This window comes from Rhamphochromis sp. 'chilingali', assembly GCF_963969265.1.
Source record: "Rhamphochromis sp. 'chilingali' genome assembly, chromosome: 4".
NCBI lineage: Eukaryota > Metazoa > Chordata > Actinopteri > Cichliformes > Cichlidae > Rhamphochromis > Rhamphochromis sp. 'chilingali'.
In genome coordinates, this window is record NC_137948.1 from 17,492,152 (window position 1) to 17,512,336 (window position 20,185).

The following is a 20,185-nucleotide window of genomic DNA, read 5'->3' on the forward strand; positions in this document are numbered from 1 at the left end:
AACTGAGCATCAGGTGCCACACTTGTTACTGTAAATAATCAACCGTGGAAGCAAATATAAACACAGAACTGATTATGCATGTCAGTAGACATGCATAATCACACAAAACATGATAATAAGTTGTATGCGCCAATATGATTTCTTGAAGCAAATCCACCAAAGGAAATGTTGGTGTAGGAAAGAGGCTACGGACATTTTACAGTTTTTCAAAATTCATGCCTCACACGTGAATTTGTGCAGCTTCGTGGCGGCAGCCATGCTTTCTGTATTAGATTGTGAGATATCTGTAAAGCGTATTGTTCATACAGTAACGGTCCATTGCATCTAAGCGCCATATGCATAGTGTGAGAAATAGTGTTTACATTAATGTAGAGCCCTCCGGTGAAATACTACACAACGGTTAAAAAGTCCATTGAAGTGAGGCTGTTTTCTCCACAGCTTTCATTGGCCACCATATATGTTTACTCTGCGTGTGTACCTCAGTGTTTGTTCACGTGTGTGTACGTGTGTGTGTGTGTGTGTCTGAATGTGTCTGTGTGCATGCGTGGCGGGGGCGCAGCCTCATATGTTTGGAGTGAGTGCCGTCAGTTAGCTGGAATGTGGCACTACCGCCAATGCTAAGATGGCTGCCAAGCTCTAAGATGGCTGCCAGGATTACACCCAGCCAGTGAGAGACACAGAAGAGCGAGACATTCTGCATGAAAAGAGAGGGGAAAAAGAAGCTCTCTTTCATTTCTGTGCTCTTTCTTTCTTTCTTTCTTTCTTTCATTCTCGCTCTTGTCTGTCTCGCCCCTCTCTCGGTGGATAAGCACTGCTTCGTAGGCAGCGAGACAGGTCTGTTATTGTTTCTGCTCAGTAATCTGTGGCTTAGTGTGGCTGCAAGGCAAGTGCTGCTGGCAGGAGTCTGTGTGCTCTGTTATCACCTACAGCCTGCAGATAAACACCTCCTTTAGCTAGCTTACTAGCTAGCAAAAGCCTAGCTAGGCCTGAATGGACGGCCAATGGCATGAGTATCCCACATCACACCAGTCCAGGAAGTGAACTTGGTCTCAGCCACCGGTCTCAAACACCCATGTGTTTTTCTTTGTGACTTGCACTTTTACTCCAACTATCACGTGAATGAAGCCTCAGTAGACCAGTCATAACAGGTGTGCACAGCTGCACACATGTTAGGTTTGCGTTTTATGCGCTTGTGTTTTCTTTGTTATTATTTTATTTCAAAGGGACGAGCGTTGCCTCAATTTTATACAATTTTATACTCTGCGTCAAATCCCTCTGGACGAGCAGGCTGGCCTGGTCAATGTTATCTCTCGATCTGCATGTGTGTATTTATGTGTTTGTTCTTGTAAGGATTACAACATGTATTAAAGTATGAAGCAAAAATTACAGGAAGAAACAGATTGAGAGTGAGTGTTATGTGTGGTTATGTGTGTAAGGTGTTCTGTTTACGCAGACTAAATCCCTACCAGCAAGAAAGTATTAAATAGGATTAGGGAGAGGGATATGATTGCGTGGTTAGATACTAAATGGCATAGCAGCACAGTGTAAATCATCGCACCTTAAGTCTGGAGGGACAGAGGGAAACAGGAGAGAACAGTCTTAGATACAACACTGTCACACAAAAATGTGCGAATTCACACGCACATACATTCGCAAGATGTATACCATACCGCAGCACATACTGTAAGTCCCTCTTATTCCCTCTCACACCTGAAATATCACATTCTTGGCAACATGAACACACAGCTATGACTCATTGAGATGTTGCACGCTTACCAGTATGTTTTTATTAGTTTCTTAAGCATGCAAATCAGATAATAACCATTAGTCTGTCTCTATCCTTTTTGCAGAATCTGGACAATCAGACAGCTCCAGCCAACAAGGGGACACAGACATCAAGCCACCACCCAATGGTGGGTATATGCACAAGCACGTGCCTATGTTCAAACCCTCTTAAATTAGCGTTAAATTAATTTCACCGAGCTCATCAAGCTTCATCCACACTAATTAGTTTTGCTTTAAAACCGAACACCTGAAAATGCATAAGACATGACTGTTCACATACACTGACGATGAGTAGCATGATAAAAGGCAGAATTCAACTGCACAAAAGCTGCTACCAGCTGCTGAATGATTTTAGATGAATTCGCCATTGGTACTCAAGGATGATTTGCAGAAACTGGTCATGTGGCTGTAACATGAAAAATCATCAGGCTAATCAGGCATCGAACACAGGTGTATTGAATCCGTGACATCACAGGTTCCCAAAATCAATTTCCAAACTAAAAACCACAGTTTTCAAACTTTTACCTGGCTCAGCAGCGTTTTCAGGGTCCTGATGCAGCAGAATAGTTTGAATGTTAGGTATAAACATGAAATTGCAGACTTAACAGGAGGGACGTTTTACAAACTGACCTGTTGAAACAGCAGCATCCTATTACAGTACCAGGATTATATTCAGTGAGCTCCTAAGGATGACCTGTTCTTTGTGCTTTATTGCGTTGTTCTTCATTTCTATGTGCTTTATTTTAAACATCTGAGATGCTGGGAATGAAAACACCCGAATTCATAAATTACACACTTTAATCTATGAATTCGGGTGTTTTCCCCGATGGTGTGGGCCCATACTTTAGTCCATACAGTGTAATTCAATTGCGTATTCCCATAGATGTTGCTCAGCAAACAGAGTTAGAGATGGAGTCTCCTGAGTTTCAGTTTAACATTTTTTGTGTTTTTGTGTGGGGAGGTGGGTTTTCCCAAAGCTTTTGCGTGTATTTGTAAAAGCTTGATTATTTCCTCGTCTGTACAGGCCACCTGAGTTTCCAGGACTGTTTTGTCACCTCAGGAGTGTGGAATGTGGCAGAGCTGGTCAGAGTGTCTCAGAGTAAGTAGAAAAACCAGATCACGACACAGGCAAAATGCCTGCACATGAGTAATTACAATACAATGCATTTGTTTCCTCATTGAAAAAAAATCTACTGCAACAATGCAGCATAGCATTTTGAGCATATCCTCTTATCTCATGCTGGCATATTTCTCGCTTCCCTTTTCTTTTCTCCCCACATTCCCTTTATATTTGTCTCCTTGTCAGCTCCCGTAGCCACAGCGTCGGGTCCTAACTTCTCACTGGCTGACCTGGACAGCAGCCCCAGTTACTACAACATTAACCAGGTGGCTCTGGGGCGGCGCTCTCTCACCTCCCCTCCTTCTACCAGGTAAATACTCCCCACAGACATGAGTAGTGAAGGTTGTGCAGACGTACAGTATACGTTGCACAGGAAACATCATGGAGAGGTACGGCTGTCTACCATAAGTAGACCGTCTAGTGGGTGAAACCACCATGTGGCTTTAGCAGTTCTGCCTTGGTTAGTGATGCCAAGGGCAAACTTGAGGGAAGTGTGAAATCACAGTACTGTAATATTTACCAACCGTATATTGCTTGTTATCACAAAGATGGCTACAGTACACCATCTCATTGAAGTTTCTTGTTATGAGTGGTGTGCAGCTATGCACTACGAGTCCAGTCCCAGTCTTGGATTCTCTTTATATATGTGTATGTCTCTCAGCTAGCTGCTCTTGTCTTTATGAATGTGTGATGTCTCTTTCTGCTTTTTACTCTCTGGGTCTTTCTTAACCTTTTCTTTCTATCTTCTTACCTCTGTCATCTGCTGTCACTTTAGGTCTGAGGTGGAGTTGTACGCAAACCTTCCAAGGAGGTAGTTATAAACCTGAGCTTCATCTAAAAAATATAAAAGATACAACTTGGCGAGACACATGCACAGGAAAGCACGCACAAACACTTTCAGAAAGTCGTGTGTGACTGCCTCTACTTTCTGACTTTGCCTTCTCTTTCTTCCTTTTCCATTCACAGTTTTGACATTCATTGTGCTTTGTCTGCTCCAAGACTTTGTGATTTTGTTTCCCCTAAAATGCAAAAAAAAAAGTCTGTTTATATGAAAAGTTCTTACTTCTGCTAGGTGTTGTCCTTCCCATCATATATTTTTATTAAAAAAAATCCTACCTGCTCTCACTCTCTCCATTTATCCCTTCCACTTTTACTCCAACCACCAAATATCCTCTCGTGTCTGCAGCTCCACTAAGCGGAAGTCCTTAGATGATAGCGAGCTGGAGAGCCCCACAGATGATGTTTTCTACCCTGGGCGTTCGCCTGCTGCCAGCTCCTCCCAGTCCAGTGCGTGGCCTAATGACATGGAATCAGGTACCCTCCTACCCCACCCCACACCTATCCCTTGAAGCATCATGAAGCTTTTGCACTTTCTGCCTGATTTGCACCCCCAAGTCCAAACTGATCCCTCCATCTGACTTTGTCACTTCTCCCTACCGCAATCTGTTGCTGTCACTGTGGTGATGTACTCAGCCCTGGAGACCACTCATACACCTCCACTCACCTTTCTTAAGGCTCTGTGGCACAGTCTGATCACTCTACTTACAGATACACACAGTAGTTAATTTGCTCATGCTTAGTTAATATATTATTGAAAACAATGGCTGTGTTTGACTAGGATCTGTTTGTATTTAAAAGTTTGGTGTGAAACCATATACTCAAACACGTGAATATAAAATATGTAACCTTGAAACAGAAAATGTTTAAAGTCACATGTCTCGCATATGACAGAAATGCAAATACATGCCTTAATAAAAGAGAGATGAATAATAAAAATGACAATGCTAAATGCACCAAATATTTTAGTTTAGTGTCTCCATTGTTTTGGTAGTAATACTTGTGTCATTTAGCTCCGGACATTTTGCTCTTTATTCTACCTCCTCAATACCTGAACCCCTTTCTTGGTCACTTTTCTTCAAGCATTCATATGTTCTCACCCTCACCTTAACGCCACTATCATGCATACAGTTTACCTGATCTGTTGTCAATTATAAGTGATTCACAACCTCCATCATACACAAATGCTCACACTTAACTCTCTCTCTCTCTCCTGTCTATATATCTTCTCCTCTTTTTTCTCTTATTCTTCCCCTATCTCATTGTTAACAATACCCTTCTTCACTTTCAGTGCAGCACCATTTGGCGAGTGTGCAGGAGAGGAAGATAAAACATGAAAACGATGGCGTGCAGTTTCCTTACCATGGTTAGAACAACATTGATTACACTCATATTTATTTACTATTTATCAGCTTTTATGTAGCTCAGTCATTCCTCTGTGTGTATGTATAAGTGTGTGTGTGTGTGTGTATAAAATATAGATAGATAGATAGATAGATAGATAGATAGATATACACACATTATGTGTGTTTGTGTGTTGCATAAATGTGGGGAGGACAACTATAGCATGCTAAAAGTGTGTAAAACTTTCATTTGTGTTTAGCTGTTTACTAACTGATGTCAATGATGCTGATGAAAGTTTCATTTTTTGTGGTGTAAAGTGCCAGGACTGTAAGGGAATATCCAGTTTTCTGTCATATTTATATAGTGTTACTGTGGTGGAGGGTCATAATAAACATGGGAAAAGTTCCATATAATTTGATCAGTCTGTGTGCAAATAATCCATGTGAGCCAAAAGAGCCAACTGTTCTGTTTTAGACAATTTTTTTCTTCCCCTTAGCTCATTTTTTGTGAGAGTAGATATCCCTAATATGCTCAGCTTTGAGCATATTTAAACTGACAAAGCCAGTTGGAAGAGGTTTGGCTTAATTGGAGGTGGTAGGGAGCTAAATTGTTTTATTTTAGTCAGTGGATGAAATGAGGGTGAGTATAAGATAAAAAAGCATTATTTTGAACTGTAAATCATGCAAAGCCACCCTAGTAGAGTCCAGGATAATACACATGGAGCTGGAAATGTGCACAATAGCTTCATTTAACTAACCGATTTCACCAGATTTCACCAGACTTACACTGACAACACCAGCAGGCATATTCAGTGGCTGCACCCACTCTGGCACTCACACACTTGCACAGTGACTCACTCATATGCATAAACACCCACACACAAGCGCAATGTACATAGACGACCACCCCATACTGGGACTCACACACTTACAACCCCCCTCACATGCAGACGTTCACACATTTAAATACACGCGCTTATCATACTCCCCACCCCTGCAGGTGTTCAGGTGTCTGCCTTGCCTCCATCTCTCTGTTGCTCCATCCCTCCCTTGCCTCAAATCCCTCATTAGGACTCTTCTGTGGATCAGAGGTGTAAAACCCTTCCTCTTGCTCCCTAGTTCTCCCTTCAGCCCTTCTTCCCTGCGTCCCTTCTGTCTAATTGAAAATGTGTACAGCAGGAATAGCCCTGGGGAGGGAAAACATGTCAGAGGAGAAAAGACGGCAAGAGAACCAGAAATTAGGCAAGTGTAAAAGGAAAAGTGGGTGGTGCAAAACAGAAGAGAGGAGAGAAGATGACTTTGGTACTCAAATGGTGAGAGCTAATGAGAGACAGGGGTTATCACGGTGTGAACTAGAGAAGCCAAGAGCCTTGGTTAGGTTTTGCCCCAGACTACTCTCACTCGAGCCTCAGCGTCTGCTCTCCTGCTCCTGCTCTACTTAGCTGTAAATGTAATTAAGAGGCTGCTCATCAGAGCCACAGCAGAGGTTCCTGCACGCCTTAGCGCACCAGAGCCTTACCTCCCAGCTTTTTCCTCTCTCACTTGCTCTCACTTCCTCTGTGTGTCTATGTGTGTGTGTGTGTATAGCGACACCCTTACTATCCAGTGCAGCAAACAGCCGTGTACACTTCCTAATGAGTTTGGCAAATAAGTGTGTAGAGTTGCATGCAAATCTGGACCGTTTGCCCAATTAATTTACAAAATCCAGGCGAAAAATTGAAAAGCCAAAAGCTTTTGTAATTGACGGGCTTTTTTTTGTGGATTTGGTAATCATTTTAAATCGTGGCTAGCACAAGAAGCACGAAGGGGAGAATGTGTGATATTTGGTAGTCTGTGTCTATTTAATAAAATATTCCACCTGCCATTGGGATTTCCTGTTCAGGTGGGGGAATGCAAACAAGCAGGCGCACACACACACACACACACACACACACACACACACACACACACACACACACACACACACACACACACACACACACACACACACACACACAAACAAACAAAGGAACCCCACAGGTGCACCTCGCAGCCTGTCCATAGCACCATTTACTCTTCTTGACTTCCACTATAACCAACAGAGCCCACACAATCAAAGGCACCCAGAGATGTATGAAGACAGATTCAAATAGATCACACAAACACAGCTACATACAGATATCAGTTAGACACACATGCGCACGCACACACACTTGCACAGCTGAAGCTTGGTCCCAGATGGTGTTTCAATGTATGTGTAGCCTTGGGATCCATGAGGATGCTGGAGACATCTGCTCCACAGGGGCATAGAGGGTTGGGGGAGGTTAGTGGAAGCGATCGAAACAACCACGATTTCATATTAGTTCCAAATGATCGCAAATTTTTCCTAAGACACCAGAGACTTGTGGTGGTGGGAGCTTTGCTTGGTTCTTTGAGTTAAGTGTTACAAGCCCTTGGAGGGATACGGCTGGACTTAGGTTTTGGACATATGCGTCTTAAATCACTGGAGAGAGGAGAATTCCCCAACTTTCCTTTACTTCTTTAAATCACTATCTCCTGTCTTTTCCAACTGTGTGTGAGTGCATGAATATGTGTGTGTTTGCGTCTGTGTGTTCTTCAGAGGCGCATCTGGTGGCAGGCCTGTTAGTGCAAAGAGACAGAAGGGTCATCATGGGAACGCTTGATTGGTTGCCAGTGAAATACTAAGGCTTGCCAGAAGAGGAAACAGTGCAGTTGTGGCACACACACACACACACACACACACACACACACACACACACGCACACATGCACACGTGCCAGATCAGACCATTGCATAGCCTCTGAAGTAATAAAATATTGTCTTTCCAGTCCCTTGCTGTTTATGACACTGCTATAACTTCCTATATATACAGATGTCAGTCTTCATCTGATCCTCTCTGTGGATCCTGGCTTTCATTTCTATAATTTGGATTCATTTTTTTACTTCTTAAGTGAAAACCTACAAGATTGCTTCTCTGAAAATATAATTGTATAATCCACATGGTTCTGGTTTTTACACTTTCCTCTAAATCTCAGCTTTTCCTAGCTTTCCCCTCCGGTGCCTTTCTGTCTTTCAGTCTCAGCAGTCTGCTCTTATTTCCACCTTTCTCCCACCAGTGTGACAGTGTCATAGCAATCACTGCTAACTGCTGGTGTCAGAAGTGGGATCGGGGTTGTTTTCATGCTTGGAATCTGTCTGACAGTACAATACGCCCCCAGACTCCCGCTACATTTGGGTGGGGGGTTATATGTCTGCTAAAGACATAAATGGTTCACACATATTCACTCCCACCTGCTTGAGACTTAACTCTTTCACACAGGGAGGGAAGGTTTTGCACGCCCCCACACTCCCATAGACTTTCACACGTCTCCAGCTGGAGAACTGAGGAGGAATCATATTTAATGCCTTGTTTGATGCGGAGGGGCCACAGAAATAGACTACAAAACAACAGTCTAAAAAAGTTTTAAAAAGAGAACAGTGTCGCACCACTCACTTGTTAGGAAGATTAGAAGAAAACTTAGAGAAGAAGAAATTAGTCTATTGTTTCAGCAGTTAAATAAGGCGGCCTTTCAAGTGTGTTGAGACGGGTGTGAGTGTGTGCTCGCAAGAGATAATAACCATACTAAACATCTTATGACATTCCAATTTCATACGTGTTGTCAGAGCAATGCAATAAAGAAAAAGACGCTTCTGCATTTTTCACAGGTTCCGCTTTGCTCTCTTGCTCCCTTGCTCCCTCACATATTTTCATGTCTCCCACGTTCTTCTCGCCTCTCTCGTTCTCCCTCTCCTCTCCCTCTGTCTCCCCTCTCTGTCCGTCTGCTTGTCTTTCGCACTCAGCAGCTGCCGTGTCCATACTGTACAGTGTGTGCTATTTCTGAATGAAGCTGTCTTCTCGTGCAGCCAGCCTGTGAGCTTTGCTGAAGCCAGACCACAGCTAGCTGACTCTGGCTGTATGGTGGCCGTGCTCGTACACAAAAACGCTACAGTTGGCACCTGAAAGAGAGAGAGAAACAGAAAGAGATGAGACAGAAAAACATACATTGGCACAGAAGAGATTATTATAGCTACAGATGTTTTTTGGCACTAAAACAAAAAGCCCAGATTCAGTTTGGGTTTAGGTATTTTTCTCCCTTTTTCCTTTGAAGACACGCACTTAGGTTATGAAATATTACTCAGGCCAAAGCTGGTAGTTGGGAATCCTGAAGTGTGTCTCTGAATTAATAATTACAGAATAGGATAAGGAAAAAAAGGGAAAAATCTTCTGGTCTTTTGAGTATCTTTATATTTTGTGGTTGCAGTCCTCTGACAGACTCATTCAAGCGAGTCAATGGCCTACAGCCAGAAAGGACAGGGGGACGACAATGCACTGCCATCAACCAATGAGAAAATTTAACAATCTAATAAGAAAGTCGTCACTGTTCAAGTCCCCTTCAATAGGAATCAAACTGATTTTTTTTTTTAGTGTAGCCAGTCAAATAAGCAACATTTTGTTGATTAAAACAACCTCTCTCTTTTCCCTCCTCTTACCCCCACTTTTTTTTTTTTTTTTTTTTTTTTGTTGATCCCATTTTTTTTCGCCCAGGACTGTCCTCGCCTGGTTCACTTAAGAAGCCGGGGAAGTTTGATTTCAACGCCCTGACTTCCCAGACGAGGTCTCCCCGCATGGCGTTCACACACCACCCGCTGCCTGTGCTGGCAGGAGTGAGACCAGGTGAGAGCCCTGCCATGACCCCAACAACTCAACCTTTCCCCTCCCCCTTTAAATCTGAAAAAGAGAGAGAAGGAAAGGGAGTGTCAAATCCTAGATTGCAGTATTTACTCTCCCCAAAACTCGTCCGGAGACAAAATAAATATGTGCTATCATGTGCCTGAAATAAAAATCCAAAACGTACTTGCTGAGAAAGCAAAACAAAACTTTCCAGTCTTACAGTTGCAACTGCTGAGAAGCAATATGCCTGCAGAGTTTCACCTGTTCAGTGTTACTGCTATCATCACGGCTTGGCATAAATTCCTCTCTCTCTCTTTCAGCCTCTCTCCATCCTCCATTTTTACCACCATCTCTTGTGCCTGTGTTTATAATATTACCATCGCATGGTACCAGTGCTGGCATCCATGCATTTGTGACTGATTTGCCTCTCATCTTACTGCTTCATGCATTTTGTCGTAACGATTGTAGAAGCCTTGCATTTAAACTGACAAAGCTGTTCACTCTGAAATAATGACCTTGACTGGATATGTAAACTTACCACCATATGGAGCAATCAATCAAGTGAAAGTGAAAATATATATTTTTGAATTTATTAAAAAAGCCAAAGACAGCAAAGAACCAGTATCTGTAGTGACGCTGCCTTTGCTATAGTGCACATTAGAGCCAGCCAGTGCTTCTTTGTTTGGTTTTCCTTCTTTTTACATTTAGACTTACACTGAGGTTGTATTTTTGTTCTTTAAAAGATATGTTTGTTAGTTCTCAGGCGCAAATGCAGATTAAAGAGATTCATAACAACTTAGAAGCCAGCAAGGGAACTGATAAAGTGTTTGAACCCATGTAGTTGCACAGGTGTACAGTGTAGCGGGTAAAATTCTCAAAGTAACCTCCAGTGTTTCCAAGGTCTTGTTTTAATAAAGGCGCTAAGGGGAAGTTGTCCTCGTAAGAGCTTTTCAGTCCTATAGGGTAACCGACATGGTTTGTTCATCTCGAGTCAGAGAATTCCCGAAGTCTCCAGGATCTCAAGTTTGCCAACAAGTCCCCGCAGACTGGTCTCACTTTTCAAAAGAATAAATATGTCCTCCTCTCCCTGTCGCTCCCTCTCATTCCATTTGTCTCTCAAAGGGATGGATTGGTCCGCTGCCAAACCAGACCTGCCATGTAAAGGTCATTTGGACTCATTGCCCTCCATGTTGAAACGTATTGAATTTTACTTGCGGAGCTCCCCAAAGTATATTTAGATAATATAGTCCTGACTGGATCTGGCAGCATTAAGCCAAGTTGTTTATCTGCTCAGAGCAGTCTCATAGCATCTAAAGAATCCAAAACACCAGATTGAATTTTGAATTGATTTCTAAAATTTCCTCCTGTTTTGCGCACGAGGTGTCAGGGACTAGCTCAGCTTTCTTTGTTTCTCAACTAACTTCATGCACTCTCCAAACTGCGTGTATGTATGTCTGTGTGTGTTTGTGTGTTAGACAGTTGGCGAAAGGTTTTCATGTAATAGAGAGGCTGTAATGAGGCGGCGTAGAGAGATTGTGCGCGTGTGTGTACATTTACACTCTTGTGGAGGACTCTCTGTGCTAAAATGGCTGCCATCCAAATGGAATGTCCCTCGGAGGCCTTGGTTCTATAAAGAGACTGGAGGATGTCGGGAGGGAGGGAAGGAGAGGGGGATGAAAAGAGAGATGGGGCTAGAAAGGAATGGGGGGGAAAGCAGTTATCAACCATGGTTTGCCTTGGATGGGTTGAAGCTGTTAACTCTTGGTGTATAGGTCTAGCGAGTGTGGCTGCTCAGGGGTACGAGCGAGATGGTTTACGTCCTGTTTTTGGCTCCAGACTCACATGGAGAGCTGCCAGATTAACTGTTGCCTGATTATATTAGTCTGGAGTGTCGGCCATTGTGGCAGCGATTACACACAGACACACAACAATATACTGTATGTAAAAAGACACACGCAAGCTGCGCCAGACACGGCAACCCATTCATATGCATACACTACAAAACTACACATACTGACATGGAAACACACACACACAAAAGAGAACCCACAGGCACGGTGCTGACACAAAAAGGCTTGAACATCAGTTTCACCAAACATGGAAACTTTGAACTTCACTTTGTGAGTACAGTATCCACAAGAGATAGTAGGTGACAGACATAATCACAGATGCTTGTACGCCAGACTCCCCTCACCTAGCAGCTTGCCTCTTTAGTTTGGTGTGCCAAATTGCCAAAGCCATAGAATCACAGCAGACAGGACAGACAGTGGAGCCTAGATTGTGAATGTGTGTGTGTGTGGTTGGCTGGCTGGCTGACTAATGTCTCTGGGAGGTGTTTTGTGGTCGGTTGGGAGCAGAGGGGAGATTCTCTCTCAAGCTTCAAACTACTGGGCAGAACCGCACAGCAAGGATACGCTGCTGATTGATTACACATCACTGACAAGCAATAAAACAAAAGTGGAAAAACCCAGTGTGTGTGTCCGTGTGTGAGTGTGACTCTGTCATACCCGAGCAGTTTGTGTGTGTGTGTGTGTGTGTGTGTGGGTGAGAGAGAGAAATGAAGAGGGAGCAGAAGGCAGAAAATACTGTAACACACTAGCGTTTATGTGGCTGTGAAACTGTGTGTGTGCATGTGTTGTGATGCCAGGCTTACCAGAGGTACAGAGAAATCTAGTGGGCTGATTTATAAAATGAATGGGACCAGATGTTGCTCAATAGCCAGGGATAATGCCAGTCATTTGTAAGCAGAAACAGCTTCAGTCAGTCAACCACAAGAGTGTCACAGCTATTTTCTGCGTTAGGACAATAATGGGGCCTAAATGACAACTTGGACATTGATGCCAGCTGTCTTAGCGCTTAGTTAAAATATATGCATGTTCATGTTAGCGTAGGTGTGCATGTTCATGTACTCTCTATCATAGTGTGCTGTATTTGTGTAGAAATACAACAGAATGACCTTAAGCTCACTGCATTTGTTTTCCACTTTCGGTCTCTCTTCTTTTTATGTTTCTCTTCCTCCTCCCCTTTCCTTTCCTCTCTCCTATCTACTTTTCTTCTCAGGGAGTCCCCGTGCCTCAGCCTCAGCCCTGCACTTCCCTTCCTCCTCTATCATCCAGCAGTCCAGCCCGTACTTCACCCACCCCACCATACGCTACCATCACCACCAGGACCCGCTTAAGGAGTTTGTGCAGTTTGTCTGCACCGACGGCACAGGCCAGCCCAGCGCACAGGTAAGTTTTCTATGGATCCTGCAAAAGGAGGAGCAGTGCCTGAAGGATGGTGTGCTACATTAGTTTGGAAAACAAACTACTATGAAATATTATTAAAACTGGTGTATTTATTAATGGAAGTTACTGAAGAGGATGTAGTGCAAACAAGTAAATACACAGAAGGTGCAGTAAGCCAAAACCTGCATACAGAACAATCTTTATGAAGTGAAACGGCTCCACCAGGGATGGTCGCAGGGCAAATCAACAGGAGGAGGGGGCCAGATGTGCTTAATCAGAAAAAACTCAGCTGGAGGAAATTATGGGGGAAGATGCCAGAGCACATTTTCATCACAGGCTCAATATAATATAATGCCATGCCTTCTCCCAGAATTGGAAGATTATGCCCGTCTGAAATGTTCAGATGGGGAGGGGTCTGTCAGGAACAGAAGCCTTTGTAGCGTGGCCGGCCATATTGTAGGTATGCACTGGGTTAAACGTTTACTTTAGAGAAGCAAGGCTGAAAGCTTTGGCGAGACCAGATTTGTAGACAGATCAAGATTAATTTTGTTTGGAGAGTATCCTTGGAAGAAACCAGAAGTAGATATTTAAAGACTACATCTGTGCTCCAGTAGTGATTTATTGACTGTCATCCTTTGTGACATTCCTTTACTCTCCAAAACTCTCTCTAGAGGTAAATGCCCCTTCGCAGTATGCCACGATAATTTTCTTGGCATAATGTGTGCCGTTGAGACCGAGTAATATACACCAACGAGCCACAATATGTAAACCGGTGAAAGGTGAACTGAATATTATTTATTATTGGATTACAATGGACCTGGTATATAAATGTTGGGATATATGTGAGCTTCAGAGCTAGACCATGGAAGAAGGTGGCCAGATGTGTGTCAGTCTCTTGACAATGCACGACAGGAATAAGGCAAGTTGGTGGAGGCAGTGTGGCGGTCTGCTGGGACATCTTGGATCGTGTGGATGACGTCTATGAATATTGTTCAGAAATGGTTTGACAAATATGACAAAGAGTTCAGTGTGCTGACTTCACCTCCAAACTCCTCAGATCTCAATTCAGTCTATGTGGGATGTAAAAACTAGTTTGATCCATGGAGGCTCCACTTTTTAACTTACAGGACTTACAGCTTTCAGCTCCCTTAATACACAGAACAGTTTCTGAGGTCTAGATCTGGATTTGCTATTTTGCTGGCACGAGTGGGACGTAGACGGTACTAGGCCCGTGGTTTTAATGTTGTGGCAGATAGTTAATAGATAATAATATAATAGATAATAATAGATAATTGAAAAGTAGTTATCTATTTAGCATTTTTGTATATGAGAGTAAAATGCTAAAAAAAAAAAAGTCACACTGCAGAAGGATTTAAAAGATGATTACTGAAACACACCAAGCTGTGGGAGCTAGTGTGCAGCTGTAGATGGAGAAGAAACTCATTGCAGAAGCTGAAGGGGGGATTTTTGGGGACACAGCTGAGCCTTTTTAAAGTGCCGTGGGTCTAATTAGGTGAAACTTTAGTAAAGGGTGATACCCAGATGAGCTCCCCAATAACAATCCCATACTCACTGTGCTGAAAGCTACAGATACAATCAGCAAAACAGAGCATACAGCTGGTCTTTCAGAGGTATTTCTGAACTATTCTGACACATTAAATAAGGTACTACTGTAAACCTCTACTGCAAACTTGGCTTTTTATATTAACTTCCTCAAGCCCTTTTTCATGACCTATTATCCTTTGTTCACGTTACTTCACACTCTAAAGAAACAGTAACATCTTTTTTTATTGCATCTGCACTACATGATGGACAGGCACGCAAGCACCAAGACATCTTGTACACATTGCTGATTTTCTCCTTCTTGCGCCGCAACGACTTCCCTTAACAATCCCTCACTGTCCCTCATGGAAAACTCAGTTTTTCTTCTCCCCCTGTGTGTGACGATGTTCATCACTTTTCCACATCTTATTTTTTTCACTACTTTTGACCAGACGGCAATATTTTTTTGTTTTGTCTTAAAGCTATGTGAGTCTCCCTCAACCCTGTGTGCAAGTATGGGTGTGTTTTAGTCTGTCTGTTTGGATCCTGTATGGTTTTGTCTGTATATGAGTCTCCAGTATTTAAATGGGGCTCTGTCTGTGTGACTTTGTGTTGTACGTGTGTGTCTGGCTTCCTATATACTGTATATTCTCGGGGTGTGTCCTGCTCACCCTGTCTGTATGGTCCATCTGCAGCCTAATGGAGGTGGCCAGAGCAAAATGCCGGGCTCCTTCCTGCTGCCCCCGCCACCCCCGGTGGCTCGCCCTGTGCCCCTCCCCATGCCCGACTCTAAAACCATCAGCACGCCGACTGACGGCGGACTCAGCTCACCCGCATCTCCGTGTAAGTCACTCCCCACTCCCACTCCTCCCCACAGACCACTATTAATACCCCATATTCCCCACAGCCTTTTTTTAGAAACCAGTCCGAACCAATTTTAGGCCCTCATAGGTTTGTTAGCCCCTACCTGGCAGCAAATTTTATGTATCCCAATACCAGATGAAGTTTTTTAGGCTAGAAAAGACGTAACCATCATAGAAGTCCCAGTATTCATGTGCAGTGTAAGCTTCTGGTTTAACTCCTGGAAATGCACAGGTTTGGGGCTCCTACAATGGCTACTGGTATAGTTTCCACATAGTAAGATGGAATCTACTCAAACACTCAGCAGCCCCGAGAGCTTCAGTCCTGTTTCTCCTATCATCTTTTTGACTGCCAATATACTCTGCTGTACAGAACCAGCAAGAACCAATTTTGAGAAGGCAGAAGCCACGCCTTTGCCAAACCAGAGATCCCTTGTCAGGTTCCTTTGTATTGCTTTCTCTGTCTTCCTCTGAAATTCAGTCTCCTTTTCTCTCTTCATGTCTTTGCAAACCACCTTAACCTCCTACTTTTCCCTATCCTGAAGTCTTTTTTCTCTATTTTTCTTTCTCTGGTGTTGGGTTTCCTGCTAGCACCACAAGAGGCAGTGTAGTTTCTCTCCCTTCTTTTTCATGTGTTTTGTAGTTTGGAAGAGCAGAGCAGAGCAGGGCCCTGTGCACGTTGCCTCTGTAGCTGCAAGCCTTTGATCAATGCAGACTTTGCATGTCTGTCTGTGACAGCAGCAATACAATCTACCCCCTTCTCTCATTTCGTTTTTTGCTTTCTACTTTATTTGATATCACACCCTCCTTTCTTTGTTTCTTTTTCCTTTCTTTCTTTCTTTTTTTCTTTTTAAGGGAACAAAATTAGGGCAGTTGGCGTGGACTCCAAAAAACATCATGCCCCACTTTACCCACCCAATCCCCTTGCCACCTTCACACAAATCTCACAACAATTAAAAATTGAGAACAACAAAAAACATGAAAATCACAGTATAACAAGAACAACAACCCATCTCTCTAAACATGAATGATGAAATCTAATCAAACTTATCTAATTAGTGCTATACCGGGGGAGTGGGAGAAAGGAGTGTCGGCAGAGAGTGGTGAGGCTTTGGTTGGTTCCACCCAGACAGGTGCAGTACGAGAGTCGGGCCATGGGAGAGGCACACCAAGAGGGGGCACTGGATGGAGCAACGGGGCACCTTCTCCTCTTTTTGTTTGAACTCTTTCTCCTCTTCCTGTCCTATCAAGTCTTTCTCCCCTCCCTCCTTCCAGCTCTCACAGATTAACATGTCACTCTTATTTATTTATATGAAAATCTATATAAATAAATATCGTACTTTCCGTCTCTTTTCTCATCCCAGTGACTGTTATCAGTGTATTTTTTTCTTTCCCCTCTAATTTTGTCTTTAATTCTCAAGATATCTTAATTACAGCCATGAAACTCATACGCACACACACACACACACACACACACACACACACACACACACACACACACGGTACACTCTCACCCTCAGTCATGCATCAGTTTCCAGCCCTGTCGCTGTCACCCCTACACATTCCCATCCCCTCAACTCACTCAAGCCATGCACAGTAAAGATTTTACTCAGCCTTCATGTTGGAGTCCAGTGAGCACAACTGCCCTAAATTTGATCCCGTGGCATTCTTTAGTGGTGTCACTGTGTAGGCAAGATGCTCCTGTGAACCTGTTAAATGCAAAAGGAGCAGTGATGATGAGTACAGTTCCTCCATAGACCAACTTTTTATCAAGTCTACAGTGAATCATTCGTGGTTCTCTGTGATCACTGTGGCTTGTTATTGAGGCCAGGGGCTGCTGAGGAGCGTCTGTGGCTAACAGAAGGCTTCTCCATGTTAGCACTAATCATTACATTATGCCCCCTTCTTAACCACAGATTAAATGGTTAGGTTGAATAACAGTGAACCTGTCCACAGCATGAACAAATCACCCATGTGACTAATACAGAATCAGTATCCCTGACCCTTTCCCACCAGTTTATTTGACAGATATACTGCAAGAGCCTAAGCAGGTTTATAGTAGTGTAGATTAAATATATAGAAATTTGAGTGTGTATGTGTGTGTGTAAAAGCATGTACACACTTGTATCTCTCTGTTTATAGCATACTCCACGCCAGGCTCCACAGCTCCCAACCGGTTTGTCGGCATCGGAACACGGGACAACTTTCTGAATATCCCCCAGCAGACCCAGGTACCCCGCCAACCTCCCTCATTTAATTAACATCCACATATCCACCTCTCCCTCCTCCTCCTCCCCCTCTGTTTTATGTCTTTTTCTTCCTTTTCCCTCACCACCCGCTGCAAGCCTAACGCTGCACAGTCCTGTGCACACATACAACTTTCCATGGTTTAAATGGACAAGCATGACATTCAGGGTGAAGGCCGTGATACAGAGGCAATACTCAGACAATGGCTGTGCACCGAAAACGTGCTACGATCAGTTATTCAGCACACGACCCCAGCAGCATAAATGATATAAGTATTGCGGAAAGCCAATCATACCTTTTTCCTCACACCGTCTCTACTCAGGGTCAGTAGTTTAGCGTGAGTATCGTACCGTTTTTATCGGGTTGTTCAGCTGTCACGGACATGGATTCAAGCTTAGTTTATAAACGTTTTATAAGCTTTCAACGTTTAACAGATATTGTCCATCAACTGTTTGCCCATTTGCTCAGCTACATTTTAATAAAGTGTTGCCCATGTATCAAGGCCTTTAGTTTCAGTATTGGTTTACAGTGCTGATACCACAGTAGCTTCCCCACAGTGACTGTAAGCAGTGCCAGTTAGTTTCAGCTCCAGCAGTGTTGATTTATCTCTGCAAGGCCCCACAGTGTGCATTAGTGCAGCGTGTGAGGCCAGTAGTGCACTACATTGTGGTTTTTTAGCTTTGGCTGTGCTCTGCCACTGGGCTGTAGTGTCTTGGGCCTACTCCATCACCAACACAACTTTTCTCATTAGGGGCTAACCGCACCTGCCTGCAGCCAACTCGGCTGTCCTGTCCTCCCCACACATGGAAACAATCTGCATTCCTCCTCGGCACAGCTCTGCTTAACCCCCCCCCCCCCCCCCCCCCCCCCCCCCTTCACTCCCCTGTGCATCAGCAGCCCACCCTCTCTCTCTTTCTCTCCCTCTCGCTCCTCCTGCTGCTCCCTTTACTAGTTTCAAGCTCCCCACCTGCACCACTCTCCTACAGATGTAGCTCTGGCACCGAGGGGAGATTCAAACACCATCCAAATGTGTGTTAGCGCATATGCACATACACTTCAACTCTGTGCCAAATCTCTTGCCCCTCATTTTCCCTCCTAAAAACAACAGGGCTTTTACAACAGCTTACATCTGTTCAAAATGCTTATTATCTCCAGCAATTGCTTATCAAACATTATTGAAAAATGTCCACTTTGAACATTTCTGCCGGGTTTACAGCAAGCACAGCGAGAACCTGGGCAAATGCTCCCAGTTACTGAGCCTAGTAGGTCAGCAACAGTGTCAGCCAGAGTGAGTAACAGAGGTCTCTGCCTATCCTGCTGTTCTCTGGCATATGGCGAGGTTCAGACGATAGTCCTGCCAGCCCGCCTTGGTGCCTGCTAGCCAACTAGCCAAGACAGAAGGAGAGAGTGTCTTCCCACTGCCGTCAGAGCAATAAGTAGAGAAAAGCTGGTCTGAGGAGCTCTCTGGTGGTGAAACCTTAGCTATGCAGGAGGAAGAGAGAGTTGGGCGGTGGGGGGGCGGCAAGCATGGAAAAGTAAGAGGGACTGAGAGAATGGGAGGGAAAAAAGAGAGAGGGGGTTAGTTGAAGCTCGCTGCACTCCACAGTCACGTCCTGGCTGTCTGGTTGCCCGCAGCAACGAGACATGATGTCATAGGCAGTTGAACTTGGACTTGAAGAGGGGGGGGCGTGAGGGTGGGAGTGGGGGGGTCACTTTCCACTGCCAAGGATTGCACTGAGAGAGCCAGAGTAAGTGAGAGAGGGGAAAAAAGAAGGGGGTTAGAGGAAGTTGGAGCCAGGAGGAGGAATTATCTTCAAACACCAAAGTAAGGTAGAGTGGTGGAGAATAGATGGAGGTTTAAGGGTTTTGAAACTTTCTCTGGGTTTTCTGATTTTTTTTTTTGTGGGGTGGGGGGGACAGAGTTTGCTGTCGAAGGTGCCGTGAGTCTCTGCTCTCACCGGGCCGAGGCATGTCAGAGGCAGCCAGAACAGCTCGGTCTGTGCCAAAGCCTTCGCTCTGCCGTCTTATCAAACTCAGAAACTGGATCCCCAGAGTAGCTGCCCTCCGTAGTTTTACAGTGTAGCCTGAGCCGACTCTGGCCCACAGAGCAGAGGCATATCAGGACGATCACCTTACATGTAAACTGGTTGCCCATGACAGAACAGCAATAGTCCCGTGTTTGCTTAATGAAAAGTCTTTAGGACTGACACAAAAGATGCTGCCCTAGTTGAACTTGTAACTCTGTAATAACACAACTGTTTTTAATGAGTAAAAAAGCTTGAGTCAGCCCTCTTAAAAGCAGCAAGTGGTAAGGTAGTAACTTTTGTGACACCGTGTGTTACTGAGTTCAGTTAAGTACTGTAAGTGAAGGAGAAAAGGGGTAATAGGTGGCCCCCTAGTGGATAAATACCTGGTGTTCCCGTTCAGCATCAGGCCTTCAAACCAAATCAGTATATTTTATACCTCCTGGTTGTAAACTGTTCAGTCAGAGAGAATTTAATTATTTGAAAATG

The 20,185-nt window shown here is 44.0% G+C and overlaps 1 protein-coding gene across 1 annotated transcript in view; it reads left to right on the top strand.

Annotated features, from left to right (window-relative positions):
* The window catches only part of nfixa (nuclear factor I/Xa), a 95,967-nt gene that overhangs the window by 73,179 nt on the left and 2,603 nt on the right, over positions 1–20,185 (top strand). The window contains exons 3-12 of the mRNA XM_080880021.1: positions 1,851–1,913; positions 2,810–2,884; positions 3,092–3,215; positions 3,681–3,716; positions 4,092–4,219; positions 5,034–5,108; positions 9,671–9,799; positions 12,857–13,026; positions 15,261–15,408; positions 17,568–17,656. Coding sequence (XP_080736147.1) covers positions 1,851–1,913; positions 2,810–2,884; positions 3,092–3,215; positions 3,681–3,716; positions 4,092–4,219; positions 5,034–5,108; positions 9,671–9,799; positions 12,857–13,026; positions 15,261–15,408; positions 17,568–17,656 — 1,037 coding nt within the window. The remainder of the gene's footprint in view (positions 1–1,850; positions 1,914–2,809; positions 2,885–3,091; positions 3,216–3,680; positions 3,717–4,091; positions 4,220–5,033; positions 5,109–9,670; positions 9,800–12,856; positions 13,027–15,260; positions 15,409–17,567; positions 17,657–20,185) is intronic.